The 27,732-nt window shown below is 53.2% G+C and overlaps 1 protein-coding gene across 4 annotated transcripts; it reads right to left on the bottom strand.

Annotated features, from left to right (window-relative positions):
* Window positions 1-95: 95 nt before the first annotated feature.
* On the bottom strand, window positions 96-27,732 carry MAST1 (microtubule associated serine/threonine kinase 1). 4 transcript variants are annotated; one of them, XM_019746194.3, is made up of 27 exons: window positions 27,581-27,732; window positions 23,929-23,960; window positions 21,876-21,964; window positions 21,355-21,430; window positions 19,329-19,407; window positions 17,353-17,513; window positions 17,129-17,204; window positions 16,749-16,958; window positions 13,960-14,061; window positions 13,730-13,862; window positions 13,582-13,649; window positions 10,522-10,607; window positions 10,224-10,432; window positions 7,333-7,471; window positions 7,089-7,221; window positions 6,787-6,952; window positions 6,586-6,687; window positions 6,294-6,416; window positions 5,700-5,809; window positions 4,797-4,975; window positions 4,470-4,720; window positions 3,917-4,123; window positions 3,531-3,760; window positions 3,099-3,221; window positions 2,859-2,995; window positions 1,543-1,730; window positions 96-1,445 (listed from the first exon to the last, which is right to left on the bottom strand). In XM_019746194.3, exons 1-27 carry the CDS (start codon window positions 27,617-27,619, stop codon window positions 178-180), a joined length of 4,716 nt encoding a protein of 1,571 aa, XP_019601753.2. In that variant the 5' UTR covers window positions 27,620-27,732; the 3' UTR covers window positions 96-177. The 4 variants fall into 4 exon arrangements, with proteins under 4 accessions (XP_019601753.2, XP_019601752.2, XP_019601751.2 ...); XM_019746193.3 differs by lacking the exons at window positions 23,929-23,960; window positions 27,581-27,732 and adding an exon at window positions 23,598-23,822 and having other exon boundaries at window positions 4,470-4,717; XM_019746192.3 differs by lacking the exons at window positions 23,929-23,960; window positions 27,581-27,732 and adding an exon at window positions 23,598-23,797.

Raw genomic sequence — 27,732 nt, 5'->3', positions numbered from 1 at the left:
GGTAACCAGGACTGGAATTCTGCCCCTCAACAAGTACACACACAACAGGGCAGAAACCTTGCCTTGCTGGGGAGGAGGGGCAAGCCCCAGAAAGCTCATGTAGCTCGAGGTACTTTATTTATATGTGTACATATGTATACAAGCGGCTGTACAGTGGAGGGCCAGCGGCCCCCTCAGCTATGGGCCTGGGGGTGTGGGGCAGGGTGCCTCTTTTTTCGTCAGGCCTGTTGGGGGTACAGCTTCAGCAGGGCACCGGGAAGTCAGCCCCACCTCAGCCTTGGTGGCTGAGACCAAGCAAGAAGCTGGTGGGGCTGGGGATGCTATGCTGCTGGGTGCATTCTTTGCATTCTTCGTTGGGGCTAGAGAGGGGGTCTGGGGTTCTGGGGAGAGCTTGGGGGAGGTGGGCTTGGAGCGAGGCCCACTCAGCGTGGTCCGCTCCTCTACCACCTCCAGTACCCAGCGCTCCCGGCCTCGGGGGGCCTCAGGTGCGGGAGGAGCCAGGGGCATGGATACCTGCAACCCCTTAGAGTCTGAGCCCGGAGGCTGGGGCACTTCGGTTTTGGCCCCAGGCCGCACAGGCTCTACGACAATGGGCACCAAGGGAGTGCCTGCCTCGCCGGAGCTACTGCGCCGGCCTGTCTCGTGTTCCTGTACTGGGCTCAGTGTGGCCTTGGCCACGGCCCTGGCTGCCCCGCCCACTCCATCTTCAGTCTGCACGCTCTGCTGCCGCGTGCCGCTGGCGTCCCGCTCCAGAGTCCGGCTCCCGGGAGTCGTCGCGCGGGGCGGGGTGCAGGCCTCCGCACTGCCCGGGGACTCCTCTTTACTGGATGCAGCCGGCGGCCTGGGGGCGCCCTCGGGCAGCAGTGGGTCCGCGCCCAGGCTCAGAGGCGATTCCTGCCGGCCCAAGCGGCGGACGGCGACCTGCCGGGGCGTGCCAGGCCCCTCGACAGGGGGCGTCTCGCCATCGGACTCAGCGAGGCTATGCAGCGCCAGCTCGCCGTGGAAGTCCTTGCGGAAGTCCGGATGGCCCACCTCGAGGCTGTGTTTGCGCAGCGCGCCCTTCTTGTCGGCGCCCAGCGAGGCTCCCAGCTTCTCCGCCGACTGCACGCGTTTGAGGAGTGGCGAGCGCGGTGGCTCGGCACTCTTGGGGCGCGGGCGCACCACCGGCGGCGACGAGTGCAGCTTGGCCGGGAAGCTCTGTGTCGTATGCGAACTGCCCACCGTGTGGCCGGGCAGCGGCGGCGGCGATGCCTGTGTTGGGGACGGCGTGTGGGCCAGCGGTGACAGCGGGATGTTGCCGGCCGACTTGCAGCGCGCAGAGCGGTACTGGCGGTGCAGCTTCGGCGACAAGCCGTGAAGCGTGCTGGGCCGAATATGGTGAGACGCCGACGAAGCTGGCGAGTTGGGTGTGCTCGAGGCCGGCGAGCTGCTCTGGGACGAGGCCCCTGCGGGTGGGCAAGAGAGGGTGTTGAGCACGGCAAGCACCGCCAGGGGACCTGTCCGACCACCCCTCGCTCAGCCCCGCGCAGGCACAGAGCGTACCTAGATAGGCGGAGTCTGGTGTAGAGCGGTAGCTGTGCGTGGGCGAGCGCGCGGGTAGCCCATGGGTGGGTGAGCCAGGTAGGCTGTCGCTGGAGGACAGCGAGCGGTTCAGAGACGACAGTGAGCGGCTAGTGTGCAGCAGGTTCGACTGCTTCGTGATTTTGCGGAAGAGGGAGCTGCGCTTCTTGCTGGGGGACAAGGAGGGGGCCATTTACCCTAGATTAGACTCCAAAATTCCCAGGTCCTCCCACAATGGCTCCTGGGACTGCCCAACCCTCTGCAGCTACAAGGGTGGAAAGAAGTTCACCTGACTTACTTCTGCCTGGCTCCTCACTCAAATCTCCACTCACGACTAGTGCAGGCCAAACCCCCTAATCAAAACAGACCACTCTCCTGGCCCCACCCACCTCCCATAGCTCCTCCTACCTATAAGGGAGAAATTATTTCAATTGGCCTAGTCTTGCCTGGTATGCTCATTCCAGACATAAATCCCTCTCCTAGCCCTTCCGAGTCATCTAAACACATCCAACAGGGAAAGACCACTAACTCAATGGCATCCTTTCTAATCCAGATCTTCTGGCCCTGCCCACCTGCCCGCGACACTCTCACAATACTTTTCTTACAGCCCAGGAACCTGGCACAGCTTCCTTTACTGGCTTCTTCCGCTTTCCCACCCCACCCCCCTTCTCTGTCCTCTTGGTTTTGCTCTTTACTTGGTGGCCCAAACCTTTCCTTCTCCTGTCCTCATCTGTGCCCCTCCCACTTTGTCCCCCCCACATCTTCTCCCCCCCTTCTGCCTCCCCCCCACCAAGCTGTTGTTTCTCAACCTAGTTGTGTAGGACACAGCTCCCTGGCCCATGCTGGTGTTATAAGCCTTGTACTCCCCCCAGCCCCGGGCTGAGGCAGTCAGTCGCCATCGGTTGGCAGCTCACAGCAGCTCTCGCCATCTGCCGGCCACTCAGGATGGCTGCCCGCCACTCATGGCTGGCCACCATCCACTCATGGTAGCCCACGGCAGATCACGATGGTTGCCGGCCACTCACGGCGGCACAAAGTAGCCCACGGCAGCACACAGCAGTCCATGGCAGCTCATGCCAATTTCCGGCTGCTCATGGCAGTCCAGCTCCAGGGAGAGCTGTTGTTCACAATCTTAGCTGTAGAGGGTGCAGCTCACTGGCCCATGTGGGAATCAAACTGGTGACTTCAGGGTTAGGAGCACGGTGCTCCAACTGCCTGAGCCACCTGGCCAGCCCCGCACTTTTTCAAAAAAATAAACGGGAGTGCTCCCACTGCCTGCTATGTATAGCCCCACGCACCTCTCCTGGCCCTCCTTAGCTGAGGGCCTCTTGTTCCTCCGAGCCATTTTGGCCTTGTAGCTGCTGCGCCTTGCTGGGCCGATGCGGATGGAGGTATTTTCGAAGGGCGTTGTGGTCACTGCCACTTTGTTGCCACTCTGGGGGAAAGGGGACAGCTCTGCTGGAGGCTGTTCAGGCAGCTTCTGCTCCCAGGATTTCCCCTCCACCCTTTTCCCTGTGGGGTTCCGCCCTTGCACTCACCTTAAGGATCAGCTCCACGACCTCAGGATGCACCATGCCATGCACAGGCTCCCCATTCACATGGGTGATGAGGTCCCCCGCACAGAGCCCTGCCTCCTGAGCTGGGCCCCCCTCCTCCACGTGCTGGGGATGGAGCACCACACGGGCAGGGTTAACAGGATGGGTAACGAGGAAGCTCCCTAAGCTTATGTGCCAGACACCCAGCTCTGCATGTACTGTAATCCTCATAACACCTTATGAAATAATTATTCTCCCCAGTTTACAAATGAAGAAACAGAAGCTCAGAGGGGGAAGGGACATTGTGGGTCACAGCGGGGTCCAATCCAGGCTGCCTGGCTCCAGAGTATGAGCTGTCCCTTATCCTTGGGCGAGGGACGCTTCTTTCCTCCCACCCACCACTGTGGAACACAGACGCCACCCATGAGTGCTCACCCAGACAATGTGGTGGACACTGTACACATCCGAGTCACCCATGTAAACGCGGATGGCACGCAGTGTGAAGCCATACTTCTTGCCTGAGCGTTGTATGGTGATGGGGGAACGGAGCCCACTGACAGCGGGTGAGTAGTCCCGGCTGGGTGAGGAGTCCCGTGAGGACGGGTTTGAGGAGAGAGATCGTGGGGACATGGGGCTGGCCAGTGGTGAGCTTCCATGGGGATCCACTGCAGACACAGAATCATGGTCAGAAGTCAGGGCCTGAAGACACAGCTCTCCCCGTATCTGCTCCTCCCACTTCCCAGGGAAAATGCAGTGTTTTCTTTGGCTTGTTCCAACATAAATGTGGGCAGCCCCACCCGACAGGTGGGGCCCAGCATCACCTGCAGGAATCATGACAGACAAGGCAGTGGCCGAGGCTGACTTGATGACTTTGCCCCCTGTTCGAGAAGGCCGCTTCTCTACCGTGGGATCCCCTGACAGCTGCTGGTGCCGTGCCCGGCGAAGAACCAGGTCATTGGTGGCCCTTTGCCCTGATGGGTCCCCATCCTTCGAAGTTGGGCAGAGGTCACCTGGGCGTGGTCGGTCAGCTGCAACAGAGCAGGTGGGTTAGGAGTCAGTCCAAGGTTACACACTTCTTGCATGCTGTTCCCTCTGCCTGGAATGCTTTTCCTACTTCTGGTCCGTGTTGGAATGTGAGTTTCATGAGAGCAGGTAACACACATCTAGACCAGCTCCTGATACAGAGAAGTACTCAGATACGTTTGTTGACTGACCAAACATGGAATATGGAATATGAGTGTTCCTCATGTTGATGAGAACCCTGATTGGCGTGTGAAGAGTACACAAGATCTTCCATAAACAGTACCAGGCCCATTGAATGCTCACTACATGACGACTGGGGAACTGGGGAAGGATGCAGAAGCGGGCACTCACTGGCCTCGGGGTCCCCGGCGCTGGCGATGCCATCCCCTTGAGCTACCTCTTTGGGGACCCGAGCATCCAGCGAGCCTGGGGGATCAGAGCTGGGCCCAGGAGGCCTGCGCAGCCGGGACTCATCCTCATCCTCTTGGGGGGCGTTGAAGCGGCTGGGCTCCAGCAGCGCCGAGAAACGGCGGCGCGCACCCAACGGAGGACTGGCCTCTCCCTCCAGGAAGCTGGCCTCTGATGCTGAGAAGCGCTTGCTGCTGGAAGGGGACGTGGTCAGAGGCAACACGCCCCTTCGGTCCCGCCCCGCCCCACCCCAGCCCTGCCTCTGCTCACATCTCTGGGGAGCCCCCTCTCCAGGTCTTCTCACGCAGGGTCAGGCCGCCCAGGCCTTCTCGCTTGCCGGCCACCTTCTCCTCTGGGCCCTTTGCGCTCGGTTCCCGCTTGCTGCCCCCTGTTGCCGCCACGGGGGTCTTGGGCTCATGCTGCGACAGCTGCTCCATACTGCTATACACCTGCAAGTTGGGGGGGAGGGGCGAGGAACAAGGTCCTGCCTTTGCTCCCAAACCAATTGGCTTCCCGCTACAGGACCCGCCCAAGCCATTCTCCGCCCCCCAAGGCTGCGCCCTTCCCAATTCTGGTTCGTTCCCCCAACTACCTACAATTCTTCAGTTCAGACTCCATCCACAGAGCTAGGCCCTGCCCTATTCTAGACCATGCCCCGCCCATACCTTGAAGAATTTGCTCTCCTTCCAGCCCCACCTTCTCAGGCCCCACCCAAACGTGTACCCCAGGATAGGACCTGCACCCCACTACATAGTGCTCCTAGAAGCAAAACCTTGTGCACCCTTGCCTCCCCAACTGCTCATCCTCTCCACCCTAAAGGTCTTGACCCCGCTTCATGTACACCTAGCTCCGCCCACCGTGGGTTCTCATTTCCACAACTGTCCAGATTCTTGTTAGATTCCACCCAACTGCAAAGGCCCGTCCCATACACCCCATGCTGCCTTCCCCACCAGGCCTCATCATTCCCAGAACCCCGCCCCCGCAGTAACTTCACCAGCCTACCACCTCGGGCCAGTTTCCCCCAGCCTCCTCAGCCCCGCCCACTCAGGGCCAGCTCCATTCCCTTCCTCAACCCTGCTGAAAGACAAAGACCCGCCCTTGCCCGGGCTCTGTCCCCTCCTCTGGCTGGCTCTCCCTGGGTCTTGCCCCACCCCTAGCCCACCCTGGGCCCACCTTGCTGAAGCGTGGGGAGCAGGAGGAGAACTGGCGTATCTCCACAGGCTCCTCCTCTGTCGTGTCATCCTCATCATAGGAGTTCACGTGGTGATACCTGTCTGAGCGGGCTGGGGATGGAGGGTGGACTATGACCATGGGCCATAGACATCCTCATATCACACCTCTTCAGGAGCCAGGTCCTGGTTCAAGCCAGGCCCCATTCTCAGAACTGATTGAGTCCCTGCTGAACTCGGAGGCTCCAGCTAGCCCTGCCTCCATACCAGGAGAGCCCACCTATGGCACCCTCCACCCTGGTTCCACCTCAGGCCAGCCCCTGCCCCTGCCTCATTCTGGGTCCTACCATCACCCCCTCACCCAGGCCCAGGCCCAACTCTAGAACTCACTGCTGTTCAGGCCCCACCTCTACCCCATCCTCCCTTCTTACCAACTTCTCAGACTGAGCCCTGCCCCTATGCTGGGTCACACCGGAGAAGCCCATGCCCCCACCACAACCTCAGTGCTCTTCTCTGTCTGGGAGGCTCCTCTCCTACCCAGCCAGGTCCCAGCCCAGGCCTTGCCTGAGGGCCCCTCCCACAGCCTGTCCCTGCTCACTGTCGAAGTAGCTGGTGTCATCCTCAGACTCCAGATGGGGGATGAACTCGGCCTTCTGCCTCAACAGCCCTGTCCAGTCCAGGTCTCGAAAGAAACTGTGCTGCTTCACCTCAAAGGCACCACCTGGGGAAGGAGGGGTGTAGAGGGGCAGGGAGGGAATTCTAGCAACAGCTGACAGCCAGCTCAGCTGCGCAGCTCACCACCTGTCTTCCACCCCAGGGCCATAGCACTTGGAGCCGTACTCTGCCATGGTCCCCAAGCCCTCAGCTTCTCTGTGCAGCTGACCCCTTACCTGCCCCAAGGCGGACCAGCGGGTTGGTCTGCAGGAGGCTGGATATCAGGAGCTGGGCATCTGTGGGTAGAGCCTCATCCCCCTCAGGCCACAGGATGTCATCTGCAGAGCAAGACCAGACTGGGGGTCACTTTTGGAGTCCAGGAGACCCTGGGCTGGCCCATGTCCCCATATCCCCACACGCCCAACACAGGCACGCACCACTGATGACCTGTCCAAATAGTTCTTCAGGTGTGTCTCCAAAGAAGGGCACACAGCCCACCAGGAACTCGTAGAGAATGATGCCCATGGCCCACCAGTCCACCGGCTTGCCATAGCCCTGGCGCAGGATGACCTCGGGTGCGATGTACTCTGGGGTCCCACACACCTGGGGGCAGGCCATCAGCCTGCGCCCTGGCCACAGGAGGGGCCTCGAGGGGGAGCCATGCCTCCCACCAGGCCCTGGGCCCCAAAGTCCTGCTGGGTAACTCCCCCCGCGGTGATCCCCTTGCCCGCACACACACCTGTTTGTCCAGGAACTCCCGGGCATCTTTCTCGATGTGGCCTTCGTACAGATTCGTGGTGAGGCTCATGAGCCCCATTTTGGAGAGGCCGAAATCTGTGAGCTTGATGTGGCCCATGGAGGTGATAAGAAGGCTGCAAACATGAGCCAGAAGGAGGTGATGCCCACACACTTCCCTTCTGGCTCTTCCACACCAGGGCCTCCCCAGGGGCAGGAAGTAGGTGATGGGGAAGGTCAAGTCTCACTTGTCAGGCTTGAGGTCGCGGTGCACAATGCCATAGTTGTGCAAGTATTCGAGCGCTAACACTGTCTCAGCGAAGTACATGCGGGCCATCTCCACCGGCAGTGCCCCGATGTTCTTCAGCAGAGTGGCACAGTCGCCGCCTGTGGGTGAAGAAGGAGGCCCACATGAAGAGGAAGACACCCCCACCCCAGAGCTGAACACTCGACATGCACCACAAGTTCTCACCTCACGTTGCCCCCATTTGATAGCTAAGAAAAACTGAGGCACAGAGCAGGGCCTCCCTCTCCCCAGATCACACAGGGAGTGCCCTCTACCAGGATTCTCTAGTCCTCTTAGCCATCCTCCAAAGTTGGTTTGATCTGAGACTCACAGAGGTTGGGTCACGCAGGGAGGTGATGGTGGAGGTGAGGTTTGGTAGGTACCAAAGGCTGCCTGCTTGCCAAGTGAGTCTGGAAGCACTGCCCTTGATCTCCTGGAGTCTGAACTTGAAGGTCCGGGGCCTTAAACTGTAGATTTCTGGCCCACACCTGATTTGCTGTGATCAGCATTCACATTTTAGGCTCCCCCAATATCTATCCTCCTTTTTCTCACAAAGACCAGATTTGCTTCCAAGTGCAGGGGCTGGATCAGCATGTAATCCAACTTGCTCTAGTGAGTCAGCCCTCAAACTGTTTGCCCTTTTTTCACGGAGATTGTTAAGCTAGTAGGATGTAAGTGGGATATGCTGGATGGCAACCTTGCCATATCAGCCTATCTAAAGGGAAGTCCACACATGGGAGAACAGAACCAAAAAATGGAGATTCCTGATGATATGGTTTGAGCACCTGGATACAGACATTTATGAAAGTGACACGGATGTTTTGATCATAGTACGAGTCAATAAATGTCTTTTTCTTTTGTTTGAGTCAGAAAACTGATGAATCGGATTCTCTGAGGTAGAGCCTACATCTGGCCACAACCCTAAGTAATCCTGACACACACATACACTGAGCACAAGGCTGGGTTGACTTCCAAGTAAGACTTTGAGGCTGGGCCATGTTCACCCACTGTGTGCTCAACCCATCAGAGATCCCAATTCTGCCCACTTCTCTCCTCCTCCGAATGACTTTGGACTCACGCAGTTGCCTCCATCTTAGTCTCCCTTTTCTGCCCTCTGCACAGCAGCTAATCAAATACTCTTAAAACATGTTGGACCATGTCAAACCTGCTTAAAACCCTCCAGTGGCTGCCTGCTGCACTTGGCATGAAATCCAATGCCATTCCGGATTCTGCAAGACCTTACATGCTTAACCCCCTCCCCTCTCCATCTTCATCTACCCACAACCCTCCCTCTCACTCACTCACTTGACTCCAGCTCCATTGGCCTCTCTGCTTCTCTTCCAAATCAGATGCCTTCTCACTTAATAGACTTTGTGCTTGGGGTTCCCTCTTCCAAATATAGTGCAGGCCTCAGAGAGGCACCTGCCTCCCTTTATCCACATGGCCTCCTTGACCTTGAGGTCCTCATTGCCATCCTCACTATATGTAACCACCTAATTGCCTTTGGCTTGTTTTGCTTGTTTACTGTCTGTCTACCCAGACCAGAATATAACCTCCATAGGGGAGAGGTGTGTCTGTCTAGCTCCCACGGTGCCACCAGCACCTAGCACAGCACGTGGCATGAGGGAGACAATGAAGGGACATCTGTTGAATGAATAGATGGTTAACAAAGACTTGGGGGCAGCATAGCTTTAGTCCCATGAGATCACATGTGTGTCTTAATAACCATAGTATGTGTGTGTTTGGGCAATGAATACATTAATATTTGGGTGAATATAAATATGGATAGATGGGTAAATGGATGAAAAATATATATATTGGTGGCTGGCTGGATGGTAAATGGATGGGTGGATAAACTGATGGATGAATTGTAGGTGAATGGATGGAGATAGCGAGATAATATGAGATGGCTGCTAGAATGGAGGTTTGGATGAATGAATAAAAATACAGATAGTAAATGGATATATGAATGGATAGGTGGATCACTGATAAACAAATAGATAAATAGGTATTGGTGAATGGATGGATGGATGGATGGTAAGTAGGTAGGTGAACAAATAGATGAATGAATGAATGAATGGTTAGATATATAAAAATATGAATGGATGAAGAAGGCCCAAGATGGCAAATTAAGTAAACGCTCTGCCTACTGTATCCCAGGATCAAACCAAATTACAAATAAATTATAGAACAATCAACCTCAAGAACCATCTGAAGACTAGCTGAACAGAACCCTATAACTAAGGATATAAAGAAGAGGCCACATCAAGGCTGGGGGAAAAAATGAACGGATGAAAAATAGATTTGCAACAGAGTGAACACTAATATAAACTATGACTTCAGTTAATAATAATAAAAAATATTGGTACAATTATAACAAATTATAACACACATACCACACTAATGCGAGATGTAAATACTAGGGAAACTGGAGTAAAGGGTGTATGTGGGCATGCAATGTAGTTCCCAGTCAGTTTTTCTGTAAACCTAAAACTGCTCTAAAAAATAAAGTCTATTAATTTTTAAAAAATAGGTGTATAATGAATAAATACGTGTATGGATGGAAAAAGAGATGGATTAACAAATTAATAGATGGAAGGAAGGAAGGATGAATGGATGGATGGATAGGTAATTGGATGGATGTATCTATATTGAATGAAATGAAAACAGATAAAGTAATTGATGGCTGGATAGAAATAAGTAGGTGGAGTGGATGACCAATGACTGGATGAATAAAAAGGTGGATGGAGATACAGGTGGATAGTCAATATGGTGGCTGCTCAGGCAGGCCACCCAGCAGCTCTGACCAGCGTGCATCCCCCCATCTTCCCTACAGCCCTGCAGACACCACACCTTCCACATATTCCATGACCATGCAGAGGTGGCGCCGGGTCTCAAAGGAGCAGAACATGCTGACCACAAAGGGGTTCTCGGCGAAGGTAAGAATGTCGCGCTCCACGAAAGCCTGCTGGATCTGGTTGCGCAAGATCAGGTTCTGCTTGTTGATCTTTTTCATCGCGAAGCGCTGCCTCGTGTCCCGATGCCGCACCAGATAGACGGCGCTGCAGGGGGAGAGAGCGAGGACAGGCCATCACCTCCGAGACACCCGGTCTTCACCACCCTCCCCCCGCTAGAGCCCCGGGTGGCTCACCCGTAGGCACCATTGCTTATGAGTTTGATGGTATCAAAGTCATTCTCTCCAGGTGGCTTCTTAGCCTTGGTGGTGCTACTGCGGCCCTGCAGGGGAAAGATGGAGACCCTCACCATCATCACGATAAGATTGGGACTCTTGTCATTCCATTTTACCCCTGGGGAACCTGAGACACGGAGGTGGGTGGATCATTCATCCAAGTACCACAGTGAGGGAGTAACAAAATCCCTCAGGACTTGTCACATATTAAAATTACCCAAGATACCAAAAAAATCCAAAAGACTGACACACTCTGTGGGCAAAGCTGTGGGGAAATAGGTACTTTTACACCTTGATGTTGGGAGTGTAAATTGGTACAACTCCCATGGAAGGTACTTCGGTGTATATCAGAATTACAAATGTATGTTCCCTTTGATCCAGCATTTTCACTTTTGAATTAATGCTACAGATAGGCTTGCACGTGTGAAAACGACATATGTACTATCTTGCTCATTGTAAGACTGGAAACAATTGACATGTTCATCTACAGGAAATTGGTTAAATAAATATATGAGGGGCATCTGTATAAAGGACTATTGTGCCACTGTTAAAAAGAATGAGGAATCTGTCAGTATATTGATTCAGAAAGTTTTCCCAAGTATTTTATTAAGTGGAAAAGCAAGCAAGCAATAATATGTACTGTATGCTTTTTGTAAATAAAAGTGGCAAAACAGAACTACGTAATCATTTTTGGGGGGGATGCTCAGCAGCACATATATTAATAATATCTGATGAGGATATAAAGCAGTGGAGGACAAGAGTGGATGTAAGATTATTCACTGTTGGGCCGGCCTGGTGGCTCAGGCGGTTAGAGCTCCGTGCTCCTAACTCCGAAGGCTGCCAGTTCGATTCCCACATGGGCCAGTGGGCTCTCAACCACAAGGTTGCCAGTTCAATCCCTCAAGTCCCACAAGGGATGGTGGGCTCTGCCCCCTGCAACTAAGATTGAACACGGCACCTTGAGCTGAGCTGCTGCTGAGCTCCTGGATGGCTCAGTTGGTTGGAGCATGTCCTCTCAACCACAAGGTTGCCGGTTCAACTCCCGCAAGGGATGGTGGGCTGTACCCCCTAGCAACGGCAACTGGACCTGGAGCTGAGCTGCGCCCTCCACAACTAAGACTGAAAGAACAACAACTTGAAGCTGAACAGAACCCTCCACAACTAAGATTGAAAGGACAACAACTTGACTTGGAGAAAAGTCCTGGAAGTGCACACTGTTCCCCAATAAAGTCCTGTTCCCCTTCCCCAATAAAATCTTAAAAAAGAAAAAAAAAAGATTATTCACTATATACCCTTTTTTGAAAATTATTTTTATTTTTGTTAGGGACAAAAAGATTTATTACATAAACATTACACAAAAGATCTATGAGATAAAAAAAAAATATTGAACTTTTTTTTTTTTTTTTAAAAGGAGGGCACAGCTCACAGTGGCCCATGCAGGGATCGAACCAGCAACCTTGGTCTTATTAGCACTGTGTGCTAACCAACTGAGCTAACTGGTCACTCCAAATATTGAACTTTTATGCGCCTAAGAATGTAGCCTAAAAATGTCTGACACAAAAATAGACAGAATTAAAGGGAGAAATTGCTCAAAACAAGGATTTAACATATATCACTCAAAAACTATTAGATCAATCAGGCAAAAAAAAAATGAATAGGGAGATGGAAGATTTGAATCACTCAATTAATAAGTTTGATTGAATGGAATTACGCAGAATCCTACAAACAACAATTAAAGATAAATACCTTTTTAGAGTTTTAGACTTTTGAGTGATGTCATTCCATTACCTATTCAAAAAATTAAACAAATGGCACGGATAGTGAGATATATATCTATATATATATAAAAGATGTGTGTGAATTCATAGATACAATTTGAAACAAAGGTTATAAACTCAAATGCCTTCAGAGGCCAGGAAGGCCAGGTGGGGTCCATGGGTGACTGGGGGCAGGTAACTGATATCATAGGGCAGGCACCACTCAGTGCCAGCTGGTTCCACCAAAGTGTTGTCAGAACTTCCGATTTTTTCAAAAGAAGGCCCAAACCCAGAGTTTGAGGCAAATTCTTCTAATTTCTATATTTTGCTTCAAATTTTTGAAAAATACTAGACAGTTCAGAGGAAATACACTTGTGGCCATTATGGCAGGTAGTTTCCATTAGACACGTGTAACATCTTCCAAAGTATGGTTGGCCTGGGGGCGGGATTATGGCAATTTTTACTATACTGAACTCTTAACACAAAGAGACACTCAACTCACTCAAAACCCCATGCAGCGTTCCTCAATAAATTAAACATAGAACTATCGTATCACCCAACAATTCCACTCCTAGGCATATACCTAAAAAAATTGAAACAGTTGTTCAAATATTTGTACACAAATGTTCGTAGCAGCACTATTCACACAATAGACAAAAGATGGGAAAAACCCAAGTGTCCATCAGTGGATAATGGATAAACAAATATGGTATCTACATACAATGGAATATTATTCAGCCATAAAAAGATATGAAGCACTGACTCAAGCTACAACGTGGATGAACCTTGAAAACATTACACCGGAGACACAAAGGGCCACAGAGTGAAGAATTCTATGTATATGAAATGTCCAGAAAAGGAAAATCCATAGAGACAGAAAGCAGATAAGTTGTTGCCAGAGGCTGGGTGAGGGCGGAACGGGGAGTAACTGCCTAATGGGTAAAGCTTCCTTTTGGGGTGATGAAAATGTTCCAGAACTGGACAGAGGTGGTGGCTGCACAACACTGTGAATGTACTAAATATCACTGAATTGTTCATTTTAAAATGGTTAAAATGGTACATTTTTATGTTACGTGTCTTTTACCATGAAAAGAAAAATGTCTATGGAGGAAGGGCTAGTATTAATCCGTTTTACAAGTGGGGAAACTGAGGCTCAGAGTAGGGACCAAGAGATCTACCCAGCTTAAGGGCAGAGAGCTAGGAGGTAAGCCCCCGCTTGTTGGGCCAGAACCAGAGTGCTGACTGCTGAGCCACCTGGCCTTACCTCAGAGAGGTCGTCCTGCTCTGGCGTGTTGGAGCCGCCACTGTCCTGTTCCTCCAGGCGCACCACGTCTGGGAAGAGACGGAGAGTGAGTGGAGGCTGCGGTCCTGGCAGGTTCACCCCCCAGCTCCCTGTGCCCACCAGCCGGCACCTGGAAAAGGGTCCCGGGTGAGGCCCAGCTGACGAATGATGTAACGAGGAATGTCTGTCTTGACAAGGTGACCCTCCTTGGCGTGGCCCTCGGCTGCCTCCAACAAGTGGTAGAACTCCTCCGGGTTGAATTCCTGAGTCAGAGCAGGGGCAAACTCAGGGTGGGCTCCGAGGGCCAAACACCCCCATGCCCCATCCCGCTAGCCCCCCACCCCCACCCAACCCCCTCACCAAGCACTCCAGCAGCCTCGCAGGGCGTGAGATGATAATGAGCAGTTTCTTCACCAACTGGGTGACGAAGGCCACCTCCAAGCTCTCAGAACGTTCATAGGCCTGGGAAGGGGGACACAGTGGGAGTGGGGTTCACAGGCGCCATGCCTCAGCCAGGCCCTTCTCCCAACCCCATCGGCTACACACCTCTGCTTTTGTCCAATTTTACAGTGAGAAAACTGAGGCCCTTCACTTATTGAATTGATCTTCAAAACAACCCTATAATCTGAGCCAAGTTAGAAACCCTCTGCCTGACAGGCTCTCCCCTCGGATCCCTGAGTGACTCCCTTCTTTTCCTCCTTCAGATTGCTGCTCAGTTGTCAGTTCTTCACGGAGGCCTGCCTTGAGCTCCCCACCCCAATCTAAAATCACACCCCACCTCCTGGCAGGACCCTCAATCACCATTACCCTACTCTACTTCTTTTCCAATCACACGAATCCCCTTCAGACATCTCATATATTAATTTACCTATCATACTCATCAGGGTGAGACTGGGATGAGGCAAAGAGGCACTCACCATGACACCAAAACCCTCACTCTTCGAGATTGCTAATATTTTAATGCAATATTTGAAAAAAATCGAAATGAATGCAAAAAATCCATGATAAGCAAAAGAGCAAAATTTAAATGACAGTATCCAACAAGGGCTGTGACCAGGCATATTGGAGCTTGAAGCGAAAGGAAAAGTGAGTGGGTGGCCAGTTGGCTCAGTTGGTTAGAGCGCAGTGCTCATAACACTATGGTCGCCGGTTCGATGCCCACATGGGCCAGTGAGCTGCGCCCTCCACAACATTTTCTCCACAACTAGATTGAAAATGACTTCACTTGGAGCTGATGGGTCCTGGAAAAACACACTGTTCCCCAATAAAAATTTTAAAAAGGAAAAGTGAGTGACAATCTATGTGTTTTTAAAATCATTAATCTATGTTTCTTTTTAAATCATTAATGGTTTTAATAAAAATATTATTATTGATGTTTGTTTCCATTAAAACCAGGAAAGTAAAGGTATAACAAATTATGGTTTAATTATAAAGAAAATATTTAACTTAAAATAATGTTAAGTTTTAATACATCTACTTTTCAATATTTTCAATAATTATTTTAAGGTTCTGGGGGGGGGAATTAATTACTTGCCTCACCTTAGTCTCAGCCCTGATACTTGTTGTTTATCTTCTGTTTCTTCCTGCTGGAATGTCAGCTCCCTGAGGGCAGGAACTTTATTTCCAGTTGATTCTCTAGCTTCTAGGCCAGTCTGAACAATAGGTGCTTAATAAATATTTGTGGCATTAATGAATGAGCGAACCCCTTTTATAGCAGGACGACTGAGACACAGAGAGGTTAAGTGACTCAGCAAAGGCTGCACAGTAAATAAGTGATAAACTGGATATGAATCTCGGCTGTTTGGAGTCTGTGCTCTTGACTCCTATGGACCTAGTGACAGAATCCAGACTCAAAACAGATCTGATGCCAAAGCATGTAACGACACTAATATGCTGTCCTTCAGGTCTGGGCGGAAGGCCTGGAGCTCAGAGGCCCATATTCTGGTCCTTGTGCCCTTATCCAATCTCATCTCCTCAAGACAATACAGTCATTTTGGCTTCTGTGCTCCTGGAATTTCCTAGACTGCCTTCTCATCTCAGAGACTTTGCATGTGCTTCCCCCCCCCCCTCCCGCTCTTCTCGTAGCTGCTACCTTCTCGTTATTCTTTTTTTCCCCCCCTTCTTCTGCCTCAGAGGCAGAGGCGGCCGGTCACTGGTCGTTGGTGGGCTGCTCACAGCAGCTCACCTCTGTTCACCCCGACCTCCGGCTGCTAAGGCAGCCCAGCTCCAGGGAGAGCCGTTGTTCACAATCTTAGCTGTAGAGGGCGCAGCTCACTGGCCCATCGTACTGGCGTCCTCCGCATTAGGAGGAGAACAGCGCTCCAACCATCGGAGCCACCAGGATGGCCCATCTTCTCATTATTCTTGTCCCAATTTCAATATCACCTTACAGGAAAGCCTCCTGGACCTTACAAGGGAGGCCCTAACACTCCATCTGGTCACCCTGTTCTATTTGCTACACAGCTTTAAGCATCAGCTGAAATTATCGACTTCTTTGGTTTGTTTGTGGGAGATGACTGTTTCCTGCCCATCTCCCACAGTGGAATATCAGCCCTAGCAAGGCAGAAATATTTCTCTGGTTTATTCACTGCTGTTCCCAATGCCCCAGCACACAGTAGGTGTTCAATAAATGCTATTCATTATTGTTGACTTGAATAGGGGCATTATCTTGTTTACTTTCATTTATTCATCCCTTCATCCATGCATTTAATCAACATTTATGACCACCTACTGCGTCCTGGGCACCGTGGAAACAACAGTGAACAAACAGGCAATCTCACGACCTACCTGCAGGACTGACATTCAAGTAGGTGACACAAGAAGTAAGATAAGAAAAAAATACACATTATTACATGATGCTGAGTACTAAGGAGAAATCTAAAGAGACAGCACATGGTGAGCAGAGTTTGACATTTTAAATAGGGGAGTGTCTAGGAGGCCAACCTAAGAAGGTGACATTTGAGTAAAGATCTGAGGGTAGTTAAATTCCTGCCTCCTCCATCTGGCCTAGAGCAGGGACCATGTCCTTCTCTTCTACCCCTGAATCCTCAGCTCCACACACCAGCGCCTAGATGTGGGGTGAAGGAAGGCATGGGCCTGACTTTGGAGGTGCAGAGTTTGGGATAGGGCCGGTGTCCCCATGCACTCACATCCTGCAGCAACTTCTCCAGGTTCTCCTGAAGTTCGTAGAAGTAGACGGTGGTGATGAGGCCGTCGCGGGACTTGGTCAAGCAGTCCCGCGCCAGCTCGATGATCTGGTGATGGATGAAGCTGAGCACGCCGTCGGCCAGCGGCAGCACGCTGTCAGGTTCGTAGGCGCGAGCGAAGTCGCGCAGCTTCTCCTCCATCTGCGCGGTGGCCTGCGGGAGCGACGGAGGCAGGTCGAGGGTGACGGCACCGGGCAGAGCCCAAAGGCGGTGGCCGCCAGGAATCTGTGCTGCGATCTCCGTCCACCAGGGGGCGCGCGGAGCTAAGGCGAGCAAGGACTCCGCTGGAGGGCCTCCCCACAGCCTCCCCGGCCCCGCCTCACCTTCGGGAACCTCTCCTTGTAGACGTGGTTCATCATCACTATCTCGTTGTCGTAGGAGGAGGGGGAGCGCCCGGGGCTGCGGGGAAAGAAGCCCATCCTATCCAGCAGCCGCCTCCAAAATGCCTCCCCCCATCATGGTGCAAGCCATTTATTCACTGGGACGGGGGTCTCGCAGTACACAAGCCCCCAGACCGCCAGCTTGTAGTTGGAGGATGCCGGCCCACCTGAGGCTCCGCGAGCGTGGCCGCACAGCCGGGGAACGGCGGCCACCATCCTCGTCCGTAATGCTCTCAGTGCTGCCGAAGTGTTTGGAGAGGAAGTGGAGCTCATCCACGGTGGGCTGGTAGGGCAGCTGGTGCAGGCGCTCTTGGGAGGAGCAGGAAGACTGGGGGAAGGGGCGAGGTCGGGGTCAGAGCCACCGCCGTCCCCCCATTGCTCAGGATCCTGTGCTGGGACTCCCGGGGCTGATGGGCCACTGGTAAGACCCGTATTAGGACCTGATGATGATCCTGGGGTCCCATGGCCCAGGTTGGGACTCTTGGCGACACGGGGACAGGGACAGACATGGATGAGAATAGTGACACAGAGAGATGTGACTAGAGGGTACCTGTTAAAAACCTGAGTCAAGTCACATCCCTTCTCTGTTCAGAACCCACCACGGCTCCCACCTTACTCAGGATGAACGCCAACATTCTCCTCAGCCCACAAGGTCCCACACCAACATCTGGCCCTGTCTCTCTGTCATCACCTCCTCCCACTCTCCCCATCACTTGCTCTACTCCAGCTGCAGAAATGTAGCCTTCTTGATAGACCGTGAACAAGCCAGGCACACTCCTGCCTCAGGGCCTTTGAACTAACTGTCCCCTCTGCCTGCAGCACATCTACTTGGATCACTCCTCCTCTCTCAAGTCTTTGCTTAAATGTCACCTCTCAAGGAGGCCTCCTCTGAACAAACACCCAAAACTTCCTATCCTCGCCCTATCTTCTTTCCTCTTGGTGTATTTATCTCCTGACTTATTACTTCTTTATTATTTATTTGTTATTGCTGTCTGCTCTAGGGCAGGGAATTGGCTCTGCTTGGTCCCTGGTCAGGGCCTGGCATGCAATGCAGTTGGGGAAAACACAGAACCACAGACATCAGTGGAGAGACACAAGGATATCCACTTGATTCTGTAGGCAGAATGTTCTTTCTTTTTAAACATAACATCACTCACTCTCCTGCTTAAAACTCCCATCCCGTCAGTATCTACAAAACAATTTTAAATGCACATAATCTATGACCAGCAGAAGCACAATTTCAAGTAGTTCACATTGAAATTTTAATACAATTTAATATAAAGCCAAAAAGCCTTTCTAGGGCTTACCCCTACATTTAGAATAAAATCCACCTTCCTGCCCTGGCTCATAGGCCCCAGTATGATCAAGGTCACTGCCTGTCTCATCTCAACTCCTTTACTTTCAACCCAAAGTTCCAGTCACACAAGGCTATTTTCAATTTCCCCAGTATGGCAAGTTGCTGTGCCTCCCTTCCTCCCTTCTTTCACCTGCCAAACTCCTGCTGATCCATTGTCTTGGCTTCAATTGTACCTCTTCCAGGAAGAGGTGGAATTGACTCTCTGCGCAGCTGAGTCAGTTGCCTCCTGAGTTATCACCTCCCCTATGTTATTCCCATCACAGTTCCAATCCCCCATGTTGTAAATGCCTTCCTGTTGTCTCTCCCCATGAGGGCTTTGTGAATCCGTGGACCCCATTCAGCTTGTAGAGCCCACCCAGCCCATGACAGTCATGTGATGAATGTCTGCTGAACATACCAATGGATGCATGAGTGAACCAGAGACACAGGTAGAAAAGGGGGCAGATGGAGAGAGAGCCCTTGGGTATAGCAGTGGGTGAGCAAATGGACACAGGGTGAAGGGTGGGGCCTGGCCCTGGCCAGCTGCAGACACTTGGGCAAGTGGCTTAACGTCTGTAAAATAAGTCAGTGATGAATAGGCTCTACAAGAAGATATGTTGAGGGTGGAGAACAGGGCTGGTGGAGGGGGAAACTGCAACTCACTAATAGATACACAGGTGACACCCTTGGAGGACAAGAGAAACCCAAAGCATTCACTAGGGCCAGCCCCATCCTGGCCTGGTGTGGGCCTTCAAAGTTGGAGGGTCCCCTGCCGTTCCCACCCACCCACCTGCCTACCACACTCACCGAGACAGTGGAGCTGGGCGTGTTGGTGCCATATCCAGATGAAGGGAGCGAAGCCAGAGACCAACGGCGTCCATCCGCCCTGGAACCCAGTCAAGATGCTTAGAGGCCACCAGGTCTCACCAGTACCCCCAATTCTCAGGATGTTAGAGAAGCCACTGACCACAGCCAGGGCAGGGGGTAGGGGAGTATATCTGTGATTCATGAAGGCCCTCTAAGTGAAGGATGTAAAGTGGAAGACTTCCAGGCAGGTACCAGTCTCTCTTCTGTTGCTTCCCATGATCCTCCTCTCCTGCCATACTCAGGCCACACTAGCCCCCAGCATGGACCCCAAGGAGGACCATAAAAGCCCACTCATGGAAGTCATCCTAGAGGACCCCAAAAATCAACCCCTACAGAACCTCCCATGAGAAAGCTCTCAGAGGCAGATCCCTTGGGTCTTCTCAGAGAAGAAAGGCCCCTCCCTCAAACACACACACACTGACACATGCTATCACATTGGTACACTCACATTGACACGGACACAGTCACTCTAGTGTTAGTATGACAAGTGTAGTCAAGTTCACGCAGTGACAGTCACATATTCACACAATTCCCCAACAGACACTCATACACTGTCCCATACATGGACCCAAATATCACACTTTCCCACGCTAACACACAACTGCACTTACAAAAGCAGACATCTATTCACATATAGACACAGACACTTACAAAGACCCAGTTCTCACACTCTGATACACACACACACACACAGTACACTTTCACATTCACATACATTCAAGACACCTTCACACATTCAGTCACACATTCAAACTCTCACATAGCTACATACTCATTCACACTCCCACACAGACTACACATTCACGTGGAGAAACACATGGAGGTGCAGGCTCCCTCACACATCCACACACATTTACAACCCTACAGATACACATTCACACTCACAACTTTCACATTTGCACACTGATGCACACCCCAGGGGCACGTATAGGCACAGGCTGCTTCACATATTCACAATCTCACAAGCTTATACTCACACACATTGGCACACAGATTGCAGTCACATGGACACACACTCCCATCACTGGACCCCTGCCTCATTCCTCCCTCCAGACAGTGCCCTTGCTCAGCCCACCTGCCTCCCAGCTCACCCTCCGTGCAGGCAACCACGTTAGGCCTAATCTTGGAGCCCTTTTTTGGGTCCCTATTGCCCTCAGCTGAATTCCAGATGAAAGGAGCCTCCCACCACTCTATTCAGGGTGCTGTGCTCTGTCACCACAGTCCCTTGTGACTCCCACACCACAGACTCCACCAGCCTTTGCAGTGATCCTGGTTCTCTGGCCTGCTACCCAAATTCAACTCTGAGGATAGAGGGAATGTCATTCGCCCTGTATGCTCAGCTTCCAGAACACATGTGTTCAGACAATGCTGTTAGAATGAGTAAAGTTCAAAGAAAAAGAGATCTGCCCAAACAGCCTGGTGACTCCCAGAAGTTTCTCCCAAAAACATTCAATAAATTTCTCTGTCTCCCCCCCACCCCCGTCTCATCAAAGGTCCCCAGAAAATTCATTTAGGGACACTCGAGAAACCCGCAGAGAAACCCCCGCGAGGGAAATCTTAGATTCCTCCTCTTGAGTCCTCGATAAATAGTCCTAGGCGTCCTCCCCCACATCGAGGACCAAGAGTACCTCGATGGGCACCACGCAGTCTGCGCTTGCGCACCTCATCTCTGCTCCCCCATCCTGTTGCTATGGAAACGTCCGGCCTGGCGTGCCAGGCGCGAGACTGAGACCCGGGGCCCAGAGCGCACGCGCTTTCGCTACTAGGCCAAAGAAGCTCCGCCCTTTCCCCCCGATTCCGGAGAGGGGGCTGGCCCCGCCTTCTTATAGGCCCCGCCCATAAGGCTGGTTCCCACTCGGACCTTGGGGCACTCTGTGGGTCCCTCAGTCCCTGGCTCAGCTGCAATTAGGACGGGGACAGATGGGAGCCCATTTGGGGCTCTGGGGCTCTTCGGACAGGGACTCACCTTCGGGAGGAGGCAAACGAGAAGTGGGCGGGGGTGTTGGGGGAGAAGTTGCGGGGGCTATCCAGAGGACTGCTACCTGTGGCAGAAAGAGGGGGATCTTTAGGCCTGTGCTGAGTGGCAATCCCATCAGGCCTCCGCGGGTTGCAAACAGCAACCCGTCCCCTTTAGTCCCACCGAGTGAGTGGGCCACTCCCGCTTCGCTGTGGTCCCGCCTTCCTAAGATGTTTTGGTTACCGAGTCAGCCCAGTTCCTACAGGCCGATTCTGCCTTCCTCTGGGATGGACCCGCCGCTCAGGTATAGCTCCTTTTCGATATGCCCCATCTCCTTTTCGATATGGCTCCGCCCACCAACACCAGCTTTCCTCCGGACTGACCACGCCCATACAGTAAGACCCTGCCCCTTGTCCAATCCGGGCTCTCCTCTCTGTCCAGACTCAGCCCACCAGTCCTGCGGCGTAGACACACTCCTCGCCTGGGGCCACGCCTCCTCTAGTCTGGTCCACACCCACCATCTGTCTCACCCAGGTGTCCAGGCAGTGGGGAGTGGGGTCGCGGCAGCGTGGGCGAAGTGCTGGTCAGGATGAGACTTTTCCGGTTACTGGTGCGGCAGCTGCGGGGAAGGAGAGGCAAGTGGGCCCGGTTGGGCCGCAGACCAGGAAGTTGGTGAGCCCAACCGGCTGCCCTCCAATCTCAGATCCTCGCTTACTCCCAACCGTGTGTGCAGGGAAATGCCCACAGAAAACTGCCCAAAGGACTTGGCAATGAAGGACTCGGCAGGACTATGTATGAGAGGGGATGCGCGTGGGATGTGTAAGTGCAAAACTCCTGGTGCGGACCATGTATAACCATGTAGGACACAGTGTCAATCATGGAGTGTTAATCATGTGGTCTATGTGACACTATTGGAGATACTGAGTGTCTACGTGTCTAGGTCTGTGCGTGACATTTGCTGTGTGTATCCACGTGTGGCACCCAGTGTGTGAGTTCAGCATCCTAGTGTGACAGTCCTTTTGTTTATCTTGTGTGACACAATCTGTGCCTTGGTGTGTCTATGTGACACAGTGTGTAATGCCACTTGGGGATGACTAGATGTCCCACTGTGTGCTAACTTCTGCATGATGTGTGATTTCTGCTCCATGTGTTTATGTATTTATACGGCATTCTAAGTCTGTGTGAGATACTGCCCTTGTGTCTGTGTGTGACATTCATCATGTGGGTCCACAAGTGGCATCTCCTGTGTAAATTTAACACCCTGTGACACTGGGCATGTCTAAGCATGCCACCACGTGTGACATTCCCTGGATGAGTCTTGCTTGTGATAATGTGTGATACTGTGTGTCTTTCATTCTCTGCAAGATTCCCTGTGTCTGTTTATTCTGGCATCCGTGTGACACAGCATGCGACATCCTTAGGTGATATCATATGTTGTAACATTGGATGCATGGATGTTTTTGCCACACATGTTTCTTTGTGCATCTTGGGTGGCATAATTGTGTGTGTCACCATGCATGTGAAATCTTACTGGGTGTACACAACAGTGTGCCTGTAGGTTTACTTGTTAGTATGTGATGCTGAGGGTGTCCCTGTGTGTCTGTGCATATCTCTGACCTATGAACACTGTATGGCTGAGTATGCGTGGTGCCTCTGAGGTGTATCTGGGCCACTAGGGCTGTTGTGTATGTGTGTGTGACATCATGTCCTACGTGATACGGTGTGTCACAATTTTCCATACTGTGTTGGGGGGGAGTTTGTGTTATGATTAAAGTACCCCCCTTCTTCTGCCCTTCAGAATCCCAGCTTCCGAAGAGGGAGCTCCCAGCCCCTCCATTCCCCTCACCCCCACCGCAGTGACTGAGCATATTAGCGCGGCCAGAGCACGCGGCATGGGGGTGGGGGGAGGCCAGGCTGCGGCTATTGTTCTGAGGGTGCCAAGCCCCCCACGCTCCCCTTCTTCCCTTACCCCCTCCGAGCTGCCAGAGCCCGCAGCAACAGAAGACAAAGGCGCCGCACCCCCACACACAGCCGGAGAAGCCCCCTCCCCCCCGTGGAGGTCATTTCCCGCGTGCCCCCCAGCTTCGGCCCACACTGCCCCCCATTCAGCCCATCCCTGTCAGCTTGGGCACCTCTGGCGCAGCTGGACTGGGTGCAGCATCCCGGGCCCCGCCCTGCGGCAGCGGCCGGAGGGACAGCTTTGGCGGGAGGGCCAGGTCAGGGTCTGATGGATAGGGGGCGGGGGGTTCTACCTCTTGGTGCGGCGGAACATACTGCCGCCAGGAAAGGAGGGCATCGAGAAATTGGAAAGCGCGGTCCAGAGAGAGTCAGACATGACCCAGCGGCGGCGACATGGTGGCAGGTGCGGCAGCGGCGGCGGCGCGGCGAGAGAGCGCGCTGGGCGGAGGCTGGAGCCGCAGCGGGCAGGGGAGGACGGGGGAGGGGAGGGCCTTGCGCGCCGCCTCCCGGGAGGGGGCGCTGCTGGGTACCAGCTCGCCAGGCCCCGCCCGCGCCCGCGCCTGGAGCCTCAACCCGCGCGGGAGAAGGGGCGCCCAGCCCTGCGCATCTCTCCCCAAGGCTCACCTGCTGCTTTTCCGGGGCAGGGGCAAATCCTTCTGGAAGGCAAAGGAACAAAAAGATAGAGGTCAGCATGGGCCAGCAGCTGCTGCCGGAAAGCCTTCTCAGCCCCCTGGAGGTGCAGAAGTTGGGTGGGATAGGCCCCTCATCAGCATGTCACCTGCACCCTTGGACATGCGTTAAGGGCTGTGGGGGAGGCTACCAAAGTGATTCCTCCCCCGACCCCCAGAGACCAGCACAGGGCCCAACAAAGGATTCCTGAGTTGGCATCTCAATATGTTTGTGCAAGTAGAATAGGAGTCTTGATTTGAAAAGTATTTCTTGAACACCTGTGCTAGGGCATATGCCAGGCCCTGTGCTAGGCACTGGGGACATAGCAGTGAATGAGACAAAAATTCCTGTCCTTTTGGTACTAGCATTTAGAGGAGGGAAGCAGACAATAAACAAGATTAATGTAGAGGTGAATTAGATCATTTTAGACAGCAATAAGCGTCGTGAATAAAATTAAGCAAGGTGATGTGATGGAAAGTGGATAGGAGGGGGACGTCATGGTCCGAGGGGGCTGATTTGGGAAGGTAACTTTTAAGATGGTTGCTGAAAAATAAGAGGCAGCCATGGGAGGATCTGTGGAGAGAATATCCCAGGTAGAGGAAACTTCAAAGGCCTGGAGGCAGGAATGAACTTGGCATGCTCAACTATGAAAGTTTGAATGAATGGATGAATGACTCCTCCACACCCCAACAGTTCTACCACACTACTAGCCAGATCCACAAAGCTGGGGGTGGGGATAGTTAGGGTGGCTCAAAACTGAGATTTGAATTGGGAATCAGGTGGTGGCTAGGTGGTTTTTTTTTATAATGACAGTGATAATAATTGGTAGCTATTAACTTTCTGTCCACATCAGAAGATGGTCGTGTTCTGCTTGTCAAGCACACAGGAAGTCACTACAGCGACCAGAAATTACGGAGTTCTAAACCCTTTTCTAAGAGGAATGGGGAGAGGGGGTGCCACCTTCCAGCCAGTTCTGTGTCCACAGGCTGATGTGAATAAAGGGGATTAGGTAGGGCTGCAAGATTTGGGTAAAGGTTTCAAAAGCCCTTTGGTTGGGGACTCTAACCAGGGGAAAATTAGGAATGTTCTAGATCCTCTTTACTAAAGCAGAAAGCCTTGGGTTCAAATCCCAGCTTTGCCTCTTATAACTTGGCAAATGACCTTCAAATAGTCTGTGCCTCCTTGAGGATTCTGTGAGATGATGCAGGTGCCTAGCCCCTTAGCGTGATGCCTAGCATACAGTTAGTGCTCAATAAATATTAGACCATAGGAACTGGAGTTGTTGGGGATAGACGCGCTGTATGACAAAAGATAGGCCAAAGGGACCTCCCACTCCCTTGTACGGAGGACAGACGTATAGTTGGGGTCAAAGAGCACACTGTCCGAGTTGGCAGCCTTGCCGTCCGGAGCCACGAGTGACCGAAAATCCATACCAGGTTTTCCCCCTGTCTTTGCAAGATCAGCTTGAATGAGCCGCATCTTGGACCAGCCTGTGGGGCTGTGCGACCGCAACGGCCCAAGCGAAATCAAGACCTGGATTTTCCGGCCACGGAGCCCAGGACTCCAGACCACGTTACGCTCGGCCTTCGAAGGTGAGCCCTTGGGGAACCTTTAAGCCCCTCCCAGAGAAGTCCGCAAACCTAGCCCCATCCGCTAGCGCCCCTAAGCATTCTAAGGTCGAACAAAAGAGCAAACTGGAGCGGTAGAGGATTTGGATTTTTGGCATCAGTTTAAACAGACTCCACCTCCAACCCCAGCTGCAGAGCTGCTCTGCCAAGTGGATCCTGCTTCTCCCCAGGATTAATGGACAGTACTGTGGACTGGGCATTCGAACTGAGGATGCTGCTCAGATATACATCCCAACTACACACAGGAAACTCCCGGACGAAGCTTCTCACTAGTGTGTGAGGTTGTATCCAAGCAGCGAAGTGGTTAAACCTGCCAGAGGGAAAAGGTAGGGGCAGGACCCCGGCGGGGGTAGTCTGGAGTAGTAGTTGCCTGGGGAAAGTAGGGAGGATGAGTAGGAGGATACCGTGTAGGGGGCGGGGCCTTGCGGGAGACAGAAATTCCGCGTGGCGCTGAGCCAATGGGAATCGGCTCCAGACCAGCGAGTGGGGACACACCCCCATGCCGGCCCCGCCCTTTTCCTCCTTGTTCCAGGGGACCCGACGGCGCGTACCCAGTCAGCCTGCTTCAACACTTGCTCTGGCTTTGCCGCAGCTCCCTCCCTTTTCTCAGAACCCTTTCTCCTCACCCAGCCCTGGAATGAGGAGAGAATCCAAGGAAGACCTGAAGAGCCCAAGGCTCCTAGATGGGGCCATCTGGGCTCTGTTTGAAAGCAAATTAGCTTTCCAACACAAGCCTGGGCTCCAGCATCATCTAGATTCCTGAGAAGTCTTTCCTGCCATCTGACCCCAGTTCCCCACCCCCCCCACCCCCACCCCCCGCTGCAGTGACTGATCAGCTGACCTTAGTCTCCAACCTCAGGGATGGTGGGTTAGAGGAGTCCAGAAATGGACAAGGCCCTGGATGAGGGTTTGAATCCGCCCCCTTCTTTTCCCAAGCTCCAGGCCTGGGATGTAGCCTGAGTCTGGGCCCACATTAGGCTTTATCTAAACTCCTCAGATTACTTAGCAGGGCGCTGAGCTCCAAAATGGCTCAGAAGGACCAGACCCCAGACAGGTCTTGGAGTGGAACTGATCAGTTTCCCCTTTGGGGTCAGTTTGGAGACAAGACCCAACCCCCGTATTAGCCCTTAGAAGCGCACACCAAAGACAGGAGAAGAGGACCTTTCTCAGCTTGAGAATCCCCACCCATTTTGGAAGTGGGAGTTCTTAACGTCTGGATTTGTCCACGTCTTCCTACACTCCACAACAATCCTCAGTGTCCCACTCTGCGCAGTGGACTCACGCCTCCCGCGCGTGTGCAGCCTGGAGACCAGCATCTTCTAAGGCTGCAAGGAGCTAAAAATCGCTCCCGCCCACCCACAAGCTGCGCTGGACTTGAGGATCACGCAGGGGTGGGGGTGTGTGTAGTGGAGGGGGGTGGAATGAAGAGTGAGAAGGGAGGTTGTCTAGGTGCCTGTCCAATTAGGTCAGTAGGAAGAATCCTAGTGGCTGGGCAGGTGCATGGAGATCGCAGGGGGTCCCCACATCTCCGAAAGTGGCTCCTGAGGTGATGAGGGGCGAGGCTGCCGCACAAACATGTTTACGGCTGCAGCGGCGCCAGCGGCCCCATGGGGTGCGAACCCCGGGGCAATAACTTTGCTCTGCGCCCCCTCACCCCCAGCTTGGCGAGGCGCCAGTGAGATGACTTCTGGCCCGGCCCCCTGCCCTCTGGTGGGCCAGGCGCCACGCAGCCTATCTTCGAGGGGGAGCGCTCGGCTGCACCTCCCCTGTCAGCTCCCTGGATCCCCCGGCAGCGCCTGAGGGGCGGGGTCCCCAGCGCGGCAGGACGCGCGGCCACAGCGTTCCCTGCGGGTAGTGTCCCGAGGCCGTGGGAGGGGGCTCGGAAGCAGATACTGGTGCAAGTTCTCCCGCCCCCAGCCGGGCCTTGCCCCAGGGCGCCGACCCCTTCCCCTCCACCCGGGGCCGGAGCCACCGCGTACCTGCAGCCTCCGGCGGCGGATCAGGCCCGAGTCGTCCATGGCGGCGGCAGCGCCTTCGGCCCGGAGAAGGGAGGAGGGAGGCGGCGGCGGCGGCAGCGGCGGGAGGAGGGAGGGAGAAGCCGCGGGGACCGCCGCGGCGGCGGCGGCGGCGG

This window comes from Rhinolophus sinicus, chromosome 15 (assembly GCF_057876585.1).
Source record: "Rhinolophus sinicus isolate RSI-liver-muscle chromosome 15, RSI-T2T, whole genome shotgun sequence".
Lineage (NCBI taxonomy): Eukaryota > Metazoa > Chordata > Mammalia > Chiroptera > Rhinolophidae > Rhinolophus > Rhinolophus sinicus.
Note: the sequence above shows the minus strand (reverse complement) of the source record. Positions and strands in the feature narration are given on the sequence as shown.